Here is an 11,219-nt window from a genome sequence, read left to right as displayed (position 1 = left end):
TTACTTTCAACTAGTTTTGTAATTCTTCAGTTGGGCAGATCTGGTTAGCTGATGATCAAATACATTGATTTCGGGTATACTGGATCTCAGTTCGGGAAGTGCCGGAAAAAGTGAGCGTATACTGCAAGCCGCTAATTTTTCAGAAACGGCTAGGCCGATTTTAATAAACTTAGATTCGAATGAAATGTTTTATGGTCTAAAATGTCGTTGAAGCATTTTATCCAGATCCGGTTTCCGGTTGCGAAATTACAGGGTGAAGTGTGTTTGAAACTGCAACCCATCACTGATAGCAACATTGCAAAATAAGGAAAAATTCTTCTAAATTTAGTTCAAAACTGTTTCGCTTTGTAGGTAATATAAGTTACTGGCCAAAAGAATTAATTTCGGCGGTTCGAACGGTTTCGGAAAAAGTGCATCAAAATGGAACCCACTTAAATTTCTCACAGACGGTGGTTTTTAAAATCTTAGGCTCAAATACGTAAAGCTCGAATTCTTTTCTAAATTTGGTTAAACACAGGCCGAGTAATAGGCCCTATTTGTTCAAAACCCTATTGTCTACTGAGCCGTCAGGAATTCAAGGTTTGATGTGACGGCAAAAAAATAGTTATAAAACGACGTTTACCCAGCTCATTTTGAGTTGATGTTCGTGCGAACGTTAAGCTTTATGTATTTTCGATTTCAAAAGTCCTATAATCAAATATGCGATAATAAAAGGATTTAACGAACCAAAAGGGAACCAAATGTGATATGACAAACTGAAAATGTAATCGAAAACTATAATGAAACTATCATTTTGCACGTTTACAATAGATTTAAATATTTTATTTTGAATAACTTTTTCCACCTACAATAAAATGATAATAGTAATATACAATTTATAAGACCTTCGAGAGCCTTCATTTTATTTTCACTATTTTAAAAGAACCTAAAACCCTAAAATTCAAATTTTGATTTTTCGCTGCTTTACACTTACAATTATTAAAAAACTAGAATGAAATCATGAGATTCTATCGGATAAAATCAGACCACGTAATATTTTTAAAGTAATCAACCAAAAACCTCTAAACCGAGCTTAACATACTAAAACAATACGCGAAAGCAAAAAATATAACAATCAATTTTTACTACCGCTTGCAATAAATGCAATCAATTCTCTGGTCAGATCTCTACCTCAAACCATTCTATTTTGGACACTTTGTGTGTATCCTTGGATGAATGTTTTTAGTGTGTGAGTTTCTTAGTTTTGTTTGTTTGCTTCTATTTGGGGAGGAACTTGCATACCATTACTATAACTCGTTTGTCCGCTTTGGAAACAAATTCAAATTAAATAACAAGATTTTTGAAAACAAAATGATCCCAAATAGGGTTTTTCGATATTTCACACAATACTTTGTTTTGATTGTAGAAGAAGGTGGTTGCTATAGAATATGTGTTAAAAAGGTGATAAAATTCCCTGATTTGATTAGTAAGAACCCGTTTTTTGTACACGTTGTTTGCGATGTTGTTTTCGTTTTGGTATAGATATCTGGGAACATTGTGCAGCCTACCGCCATTTTGATCTCTGTTTTACAGTATATAGACACGCATCTGTTGCATCTTCAAATATGTATATATTGATGTATATGCTATGTACAGTGCACGTACATTGCGCATAGTTTTTATTTACAAGTTAGGTATCGGTGAACAAAATGGCGGAGTTGCAGTAGACGCTCTCCTGATTGAATATCATTTGTTTTTTTTCAAGTAGACAATTACTACGAGATGCTATAGAATTTTTATCGAAGATTATTAATACATAGATTTTCTTTGTTTTAAATATATGTTTCATATATATGGCGTCTTCACTTATCTAAGCTACTTTTTCTCTTGGCATTCTTCAATTATTTGGTATCCGTTGACAATATTTGTAGGTTTTGGCGGTTTGTGTTTCCATAGCAAAGGAAAGAACAGAACAGTACAGAAAACAGACCAGCCATTTTGTTCTATATTTAAAAGAGCTTAAGTTTCCATACCGTGACGTTGAGCGCCGGTGTTGGTAGCAGCGGCAGCCGCAGCGACGGCAGCGTAAGCCAATTTCTGCTGACGCTGCTTCAGGTACAGCGAGGCCGCATCATCCAGTTCTTCCAGTTCCTCCAGGGTAACCGGTGAGCGGGGAGAATGCATACTGAGGTCTTCCGGTTCGGTCTGTTCGGGCATGGCGGATTTGATGTGGGTTATTTGCTGAGGCGTTCGTACTACTGATCGCAGATCGATTGCCGCAGAATGGTGGTGTTGGGTGCGGACATCCGGTGAGCTGAAGTCGAGTGGCATTGCCAAGTTGGTGAATTTGGGATGCAACAATACGGAGTGTTTGAGTTCCATCGAGAGGTCAGACACCTCGGAGCACCCGGATTTCTGATCACACAGTGACATTGAAGGGCTGATAGCCGGTGTTGGTGGGCTGGTGATACCACATTTGTGATGCAAAAGGTGGTGCCGCCGGCGGTAGCTAGAATTGCATCTATCACAGTGGAACGGTCGTTGGCCACTATGGCTGAGCATGTGAGCTTTGAGTTGATTAGAATCGCTGAACTTCTGTTCACACATTTCACATTCGTATGGTTTTTCACCGGTGTGAACCCGTAAGTGCCGTCGGAGGTTAGCTACTTGAACGAACTGGCGATCGCAGTGGGTACAGGAGTATGGCTTTTCCCCGGTGTGAAGCCGCATATGAGTTTTCAGGTGATGATCCCGGGTGAACCGCTTATGGCACTCGGGACATTCAAAAGGTTTCTCACCGGTGTGAGTTCGTTCGTGGTTTTGGAGAACGTGTTTGTAACCGAACGAGCGATTACAGATTTTGCAGGTGAAAACTTTATCTCGAGAGGGATCCCTAGTGGAGGTAGTGATGGTGGGTGGCATTTCAACACTTCCGTTGGATTGCGGTGATGATCCGGAAGTAGGTGGGGAAATAGGACCTGGACTGACCATGTCCAGATTTGGGATGTCAACGGGCATAGTGTGGTTGGGCATCTGAAGCAGAGCGGACTCCGGCTTAAGCGAAAGTTGTTTTCGTTTAGCTAGTTTCTTCTGCTGAGGTAGGATCTCCGAAGTGGTCGATACAATGTGATTGTTATTGGCAGTAAGTTTAAGTGATTTGGAACTCTTTTGACTCAGGGCTGGCGAGATAGGACTTTGGGGCGGCGGCGGGCTACTGTTATTGCTGTTAGGTGTCGGTGGTGCCCAGGCTCCAAACAGAGCCGGATGCGGTGGGAACAAACCAGTAGCCAAGGTCGCTCGCAGAGACATCGGTAGACCGGCGGCCATCAGGGCTGCGGCAGTTTGATTTGCTAGTAGTTGTGGGGCTAGCATTCCCATGGCAGAGGCCGTCGGGTGGTAACCACCGAATATGGTTGGACTGTGATTTACGTTCATGTTTAGGTGGTGTTGCTGGTGGTGATGGTGATGGTGCTGACCGGTCAACGGGGGTGACACGGACATACTGCGATCGTCTTCGCGTTTCATACCTTGCAGGGAACGGATGGCGGCTAATCCTGTAAAGTAACAGAAAACAAAATTAATAATTTGATTTGATTCTCGACAAGGTTCACGTGCTGTTTTATTTTTTGCACGCTACGACAGGAGAAGGATGAAGCAAGGCGACTGAAAAGCTATCGATTTTTACTGACTGTCGTCTAGTGTATTTTTGTAGGGATTAAATTAGTTAATAAAATAAGCAGTTGAATGAAATTTGATATATTGTCGGGTGGTAGCAGTTGATTGTTTGTGCTGGAAATTATAGTTTCTCATCTGTTTCGTTGGGTTTGTTTATTTTGTAAGCGTTTTTTCCAGTATGTGCGGAAGAGCTTCCCTGCTGGCAACTCTGCACGGTGAAAGCGTCTGGCAAATCATCATCTACTCAGTGGAGAAATCCATCCCTACTGTGAGTCGTAAGATTTAAGAATGATTGTTTCGCCACAGTAGGCTGCCACGCTCAATTTGGTACTCACCAAATCAAAGATGAATGAACAACATCGCAAAACGTAAACAAACCATCGTAAAATAAATAACCCACGTTTTTGCTCATATGTGAGTACTATCGGAGTAACGCGTCGAAAGGATTCCTAGCAGTCAACTCGCTCCCGAAGCCTTTTTCGAGTGTGAGTGTGTAAGAGAGCGAGCTACAACTCGTCGTATGTGCGGATCAGGAAGCAAAACAAAAACCCCTTTCCATCGCCCACCAGATTCTCTTTCCGTCTACGGTGCTATCGATGGCTAGACGGTTGAATTGCCAGCACGTTCTCGTATGTCTACCTATGGCTGCTCCCCTTCATCCCTACGACAAGCTTGGGACAAAAATCCTCGCACATGTGAGTGTGTGTTTATTCAGTGCATCAGAAAGGATACGACTTTCACTTTCACGCCAAAAACACCGGCTTCCTTTTCCGTCCGGACTGAGTCATATGTGTCAGTCGAAGAAAACGCGGGAAAACACTTGCTCTTCCTGCATCGTTTGTAGTGAATCGCATAAGACGGAAATTTTGTATGCAAGACGAGCCGCCGTGTAGGATAAGTGTGAAGTGATTTATTTACATATGGTTGATTCCTAAGAGTAATTTGAGTCACTCTTCGTCTTATTTGCCCTTTGCAGATGCAAACTATGAGAAATTTCGTCTCGTTCACAATTTAATGAGTCTAGCTGTTCAATCGAACAGAAAAAGCTTTACCTTACCAGAGAAGATCAAGTGCCGTCGGCAAGCGCGCAACTCAGAACGTTACCATCGGCGAACAGTTGTCAGTCAGCACTTCGTAGTAACGCAGTAAGAAGCGAAAGATTTTTATTGATTTGTTTTGTTCGCCTCTGTTGGGATCACAAAAACCGAGGCTAATCCTTTATTTATAATTTTATTACTATGTGTTTATGATTTCACCCCTTTTTATGGCTTTCTGTGGAAGTGTTTGCTGCTTCTCGACAACGGCACACGACGAACTTCCTATACAGGTTTTTTCTCTTGTCGAAACCCCTTTTCCCTTGTTTGCGTAAGAAATGAGGAAAAAGTTTATTTCACGTGAAACCTTCCGTGGCACAGGGTAAATGAAGAAAAAATGCCTCCCGGTTTATTATTAAGACTCTCTCCCATTCTATCAATCATGCTTACACACCAAGCCGTTCGGTTAGCTCCTGCACTGGAGCTAAGCCCTGTCTTCTTCCTACCAACGAAAGCGATGCCTCGGAAGAAAAGGGATAAAATCGAGTATTTTCGCGAGCTTCCACGTTGATAATGGAACTCAGTAGCACCCCTTGTCTGTTGATGAGAGGGGAGCCGAGCAAGAAGCGCAATTCAGCCGACGTCGCCGTCGCTAGTCTCAACTTCGCGTCATTATACAGCACAGAGCCCTCGTCTTTCACCAACCTTTACGATTCGACTTTTCTTTTCTTTATGTACTTAATAAGGAAGCTGAGAGGACCTGGAAACGCTTGTCTCCTTCTCGGTTCGGTTATGTATCCGAGGAGGAAGCAGAAAAAATACATCGGTTGCAAGATTAAAAGAAAATAACCCTTATTCAAACTAATTACGCCGCTCGTCGTTTGCCGTACGCGTGTTTCAAGGCGACATGGCTCAGAAAAGGGGTGGAAAAGATGTCCACTCATTCCACCCCCACCCGAGCTTTTATATATATTTTGGAAGATATTTAAATTTTTTATTCATTCCCAATGCGGGTTCAGGGAAGCTGGCAATGGAAAGCGGAGTGGGCACGACAAAATTAGCATGGCGATGCAAAATGCTGGAATTTTTTACAATGTCGCAGTACCAAAAAGGTCAGCAAGCTTCAAATAAATTTAATTTCCAGAATCCGATTAAGCTCGCGGTGCCGAACGGGTGCAAGTGGATGGCGAATCTAATAAACGAATGCTACTCGTGCTCGCGGTATCTCGGATTTTTGACTGTTGTCCACGCGTTGGCGGTCGCTGACGGCGGCGGTCATCTTCCTTTAGATACTGACATACACGCAAACAGTAGGCGGGTTGAACTCGTTTTAATGGCTAGTAGCCGTAAAGAAGATGAATGAAAAATGCTACCAGAGAACAAGAGTTTGAATAATTAAACGTGGCATTAGTTTGATTTACGGCAGAACGAGGGAGTTTAATTCGATTCAAATATTTAAAACTAAGGAACGGAGTTGAATGCAAATTTTGGTGCGAAATGTTTTCATTATTTCGTTTTCTGTAACAAATTTAAACAATTTTCGTGAGTGTGAAGCTGTCATTTGTCAAAGCAGGCAAGAGTGTGTGAATTGAATTGCTACATTTTCCCATTGCGATCACATGACCGTCGAAGAAGTTGAATAGAATATTTGCGATGAATTTGAGATTCAACTTTCAGAAGGGTCTACAAACAATGATAAAGTGAAAAATGTTTCCTTCTTAATGTATATTTAAAAAAAAATGAAAATGTATATTAAAAAAAAACGTTTTGGGAAAATACTAAAAATGTGAAAAGTACGGCTAAACTGCCAAGAGCTGCATAAATCTTCAAAAAGTTAACAAATGCACACACTTAAAAAAATCCCTGTGATTTTACATCTTATTAGATGCACATAAATGGAGCGTCGCAGTTCACGCAAATCCACGTGGAAGAACATTTAATATTGTGTCTAAAGCTCCATGACATGAAATTCGTTGAAATAAAAAAAGAAGCAACCGCCGCGTATTGGATCGCATGTACGTCTGTTAATCGACTGAGCCATACATAGCCAAGCATACATCTGCTTGGTTGGTAGAAGGTGCATTTAAATTCATACAATCGCACCTGCTAGCATAATGGAAGTTACAGTCGAAACCAGTAAAATTCAAGCTAATCTAACATTAAGTCAATAGAAATATAATTTTCCGTCATTTGACGAATTAGGTCTTTATGATTTAAATCGTATGAAAAATTAAGTTACTTGTGTTTTTCAAATTTTTTGGTGTGCATGACAAAAAGAAGAAAAGTTGTCATTTAGAGGTTGAAAAACGTTAGATTAGTCATTGTATTAACTTTAAGTCTGTTTCCCGTTTTATGCTGTGCTGCAAAGTCGCTCTAGTAGTTAAACATAAACTAGAATCAAATCGTAGAAACAAAGGAAGAGAAGTATTTTTTAATATTTTGTGTGTGTATGTGTAAAATAACATATAATTCTCGGAATCGAATCATGTAATATTTGGATAATAAGATGAACGTTATATACCAATTATTATTGTCGGCAAAATAAAGTTTACTGGGTGTATTTTTTTTATAGAAATGAACTGGAAACACAGCGTATATTATTACTCTTTTTTAATTGTGAAAAATCTTGAAATTGAAATTTAAATCTGCAAGAACAATTGAATCTGGGGTATTTGTTTCTGAGAGGCTATAGGTTTAGTTCACCGTCATTGTGATTTTGAAAACAATACTATATGAAGAAAAGTACGCATGTGTTAGATGAACATTCATAAGATGGCGGAATTGTGTGTGGAACTTCAAATGGCGACAAATATTTAGATGAAAGTTTCAATCAAAAACATTGTAAATTGTAAAAATAATGGTCTCTTGTATTAGTTATTCATCGACGCAGTTTTCTTTATGAAGTGTGAATAGATCATTTTTAAATTTTTATGTTTTACAAGAAAGTTTTTATCGAATTAAAGAGTCGCTGTTTGTTCTAGTCGATAAATATAACTGGTAATTTTACTGGAAACGGATACGATCACTTTTGTTGATTTATGATGTATTAATGATTTGTTTATGCCATTTTAAATACAATTCAATCAGAATTCTGATTAAATATTATAAGAGTGCGGCACATTATTTATTGGGGAATATTTCGTTTTTTTAGTTTATTCACTCTATAGTAAAATTTTTAAAATTATAGTGTTCATAGTTGGTTTTCAAGGGTATTTGTTGCTTTAAAATATTTATATCATGTTAATGGATTACGTTTAGCAAGTTTATTTCTTCATTTTCAGGGTAAAACGACTACAAATATTATTTGTCAAGTAACATTTAAAATTACTGTTACGGAAACGGCTTAATCGTACTCGATGTGCGTGGGAAGTGTTTGTTGTGGAATAACCGCTTCCGTACTAGTTATTTTAAATGAAGTAACCTACTTGACGATTATTTGTAGTCGTTTTGCTCCGAAGATAAAGCACTAAACATTGGCCATAAACATCAAATATATTGTTAAAGCAACAAATAGTCATACTTTAATACTTTAATTTAAAATGGTAACAAATTTAGTAGATGAACCGAAATGTTGCCTAAAAATAATTCGAAAGAAAGTACCGAAATCGTATAAAATTAAATCAGAATTGCGATTGGATTGGATTCGAAACGGGTTTCTAAATGTTCTATACTAAAGTAAAACTGAATTTTTCTACCGATTCTGGGTAGTTTTCAAGATTTCTACATTAAATATAAAAGTCAATTTAATGATAAATTATCAGTTGAGAAATGTTAATTTTACGTATGGATCGAAGGATTTGTTACCACATTTTCAACTATTCAAATTTAACCAAACTTTGTTTTCATTAAAAATAAATCAGTTCACCTTGCCTTTATCCTCTGCAGTAGTCTAGGCTATAATAATCAATGGACTTACCTCGTGCTGTTTGGGCTTCCTGCAGCAATGACAATGCCATTGCCTGCTTTGATCAACGGGTTTAAGAAACGTTCAATTTGCCGGGTGTTCGCTTGGTTCGGTGATGCTGACCTACAGACCAACCGATTGCCCGTTCGTAGTTCGCGCACCTTAACTAACACACTAAATGGCTAACGATACTGACTTGTGTCTTGTTTATGTTACTAGTATTATTAGTACTAAGGTACACTATTTTCAATAACTTGATAATACAACTGAGTCGTTTAGGTTCACACTATTTGCTACGTTGCAATCACTGTGTTTCGCTGTCAGTCGATCTGTAGTAGCACAAAACTTTCAGTAATCCGGAATCCTTTGGCCTTGAATCGATCACATGAATTATTATTACTACTGCTACTACTACTACTGTTTGACTTCCACTCGGGAGGAACTTGAGCCGTGCCTTATGTTGATGTGGTTTTTTGGTATAATTTTAAGCTATTCATGTGCACTCCGTTTTATTTGGTTTGTTGGTTAATCACCGAAATGTTTGTTGTTTTACTCTTGTCTCTATGCACACAACTGGTTGACGCGGAGGGCACACGGCGTACGTCTGAACGCCGGGAAAATCAATACACGACTGACGGTAGTCGACGATGGCACGCGAGGTAAGTACCCATTAAATTTTTTCTGCCTGTCGCTTCTTCTGATCTGTTGAAGTTGTTCGACAGTGGCGTGAAGTGGAGCAGTGGTGACGGTGGAATGGTGTGTCGCGTGGTTGTTGATGTCCAGCAGCCGACTGTGCGACCGAGATAGACTAACTGCTACTGCTGACTGGCGGGAGTATTCTGGAGAGCCTTCAGTGGTGAAGGCACGCGAGAATAGAGCAGGATACTGAATGAAGTTACGAAATCAGAGCACACATCAGTAAACGTAACTGGCATTTTGGTACCGCGCAAAGTAAAAATGGAAAAAAATCAAGTCCCGTCCTGCTCTGAAGCGCGTTTCACTTTCGATGGATGACGAGATGACACTGCATTGTTACGGACCCTGCTGCCACATGACTATGTTGCCGCTGGAAGCAACGAGGCTTACCAATACCAGTGCACAAAATCAAACCTACCACCCAAACGGGGTATCCTGTCGCAGCAGTGCTCTACATTCGCTCTCGCACCCACTAGCCACCAACACTATCATGGACTTGGTCAGCACGATTCTCTCGCCGTTTGGTTTGTGGTAGTGTTTGCTGACCTAGCACAACACGTCTAAACTCTCTTTCTCTCAGGAAAACCCGCTCCTGCGCAGCCTTTCACCCCTTGAGCAGAACTCTCTCACTCAGCAACCCATCGTCATTGATTGCTGCTCTCGCTCTCAAACCGGGTGGTTGATGATCATGGTGAATGCGGTGTTTGTGATATGTATGCATCCGATAGGCCAGCAACACATCTACCGTCATTATCATCATCAATTCTAAACCCACATAGCAAGAGAGCCTACAAACGAGGGGCAATAATCCATTCCACCGGTTCTGTTGTACTGAGCGAGACAACTTCAACGGGGTGAAACCGAGAGCTGTCTCGTTCCGACATCGATCCCCTCTCTTGTCGATGATGTGAACTGGTTCGCATAGGCCCGCATGTTGCGTCGGACGTTTTTGGCCTACCTGGTTGTGCTGATCATCGAATACGGATAGAGAAAGAGAGCAAAAAAGTTATCCTTTTTGCTGGACATACGCAATGTTACCGCGTATGGCGCACGAGTATGAGAATGACCACAACCTCACCAGTGTCGTTTGCTGCTGTGTTGGTACCTGGATGAGCGAACCCCCTTTCGTGGAGAGGGGGGGTTCGATGGAATCATGTTTCGCCACTGCTTGGGATTGATCATTTAATTTTCTGCGTGATGCTTTTATGTTTTATTGATGTGATGATTTGTGTTGTCCCCGGTCATGCTGTGCTTTTTCTGTCATTCTATCTATTTCTCTCTTTCTCTTTGCCTGGAATCGTGTGGCCCCAGCACGCGAGGATGATTATGATGATAAAGGCATGTCACCCGACATCGGTGGATTTGCGCCATTCGCGTCCACAATGATTTGTTTTAGCTGGCTGCGTCGTATCTAGCCGGTGTAGTTTGACATTATCACGTCTAAACAAGTACAATGACGACGTCGGCTTGCCTATTACCTTCGCCCTGTGACAGCTGAGTGCAGCAAGCTCATTTTGGCTCATTTGATTCCGGAGGTGGAATTTCTGGTTTCTGAACGATTAGGCGAAGCGAGTTAGTGAGTGATGCAACTGCTAACGGCTGATTATGGTTGATGTCGTTGTTTCTTACATGTTTCGTATCTTTGTTTGGGCTTTTCTGGGGAATTCTTGATTTTAGCTTTCGGCGATTAGTGTAGTGAAGCATTGCATTTCTTATCGCAGCTGTTATTGGCTTTAATTGAAACTGAAGCGGGTGGATTTTTCAAGGTTTTTCATTACGAGAGTTTCGTAATTCGACTTGCCCCTGGGTTCGATGATATGGTTTTGGAAAAGATGACAACTAAGTATGATAGGTAGTCAGTATTTGAGTACACTCATCGTTGACAACAAAACCGGATTGAAGGCTATCTGAAACATTATCTTCACTCCGAG

The 11,219-nt window shown here is 40.5% G+C and overlaps 2 protein-coding genes across 2 annotated transcripts in view; both read right to left on the bottom strand.

The window, feature by feature from the left end:
* Positions 1-943: 943 nt before the first annotated feature.
* Positions 944-9,273, bottom strand: LOC131436072 (protein krueppel-like). Its single transcript, XM_058604538.1, has 2 exons — positions 8,605-9,273; positions 944-3,533 (listed from the first exon to the last, which is right to left on the bottom strand). Exons 1-2 carry the CDS (start codon positions 8,642-8,644, stop codon positions 1,999-2,001), a joined length of 1,575 nt encoding a protein of 524 aa, XP_058460521.1. The 5' UTR covers positions 8,645-9,273; the 3' UTR covers positions 944-1,998.
* Positions 9,154-11,219, bottom strand: part of LOC131439387 (uncharacterized) — a 97,043-nt gene continuing 94,977 nt past the window's right edge. Inside the window, exon 2 of the mRNA XM_058610325.1 lies at positions 9,154-9,477. Within this exon, the coding sequence (XP_058466308.1) occupies positions 9,154-9,477 (324 nt within the window). The remainder of the gene's footprint in view (positions 9,478-11,219) is intronic.

This window comes from Malaya genurostris, chromosome 3 (genome assembly GCF_030247185.1).
Source record: "Malaya genurostris strain Urasoe2022 chromosome 3, Malgen_1.1, whole genome shotgun sequence".
Classification (NCBI taxonomy): Eukaryota; Metazoa; Arthropoda; class Insecta; order Diptera; family Culicidae; genus Malaya; species Malaya genurostris.
The sequence above is the reverse complement of the archived record's forward strand: the minus strand, read 5'-3'. Positions and strand labels throughout refer to the sequence as shown.

Excerpts from the sequence above, each read along its gene's own strand:
- LOC131436072 (XM_058604538.1), bottom strand. The coding sequence starts at position 8,644 with ATGGCATTGTCATTGCTGCAGGAAGCCCAAACAGCACGAG. Across the intron at positions 3,534-8,604 it reads GGAAGCCCAAACAGCACGAG|GATTAGCCGCCATCCGTTCC; the intron begins GTAAGTCCATTG and ends GTTACTTTACAG.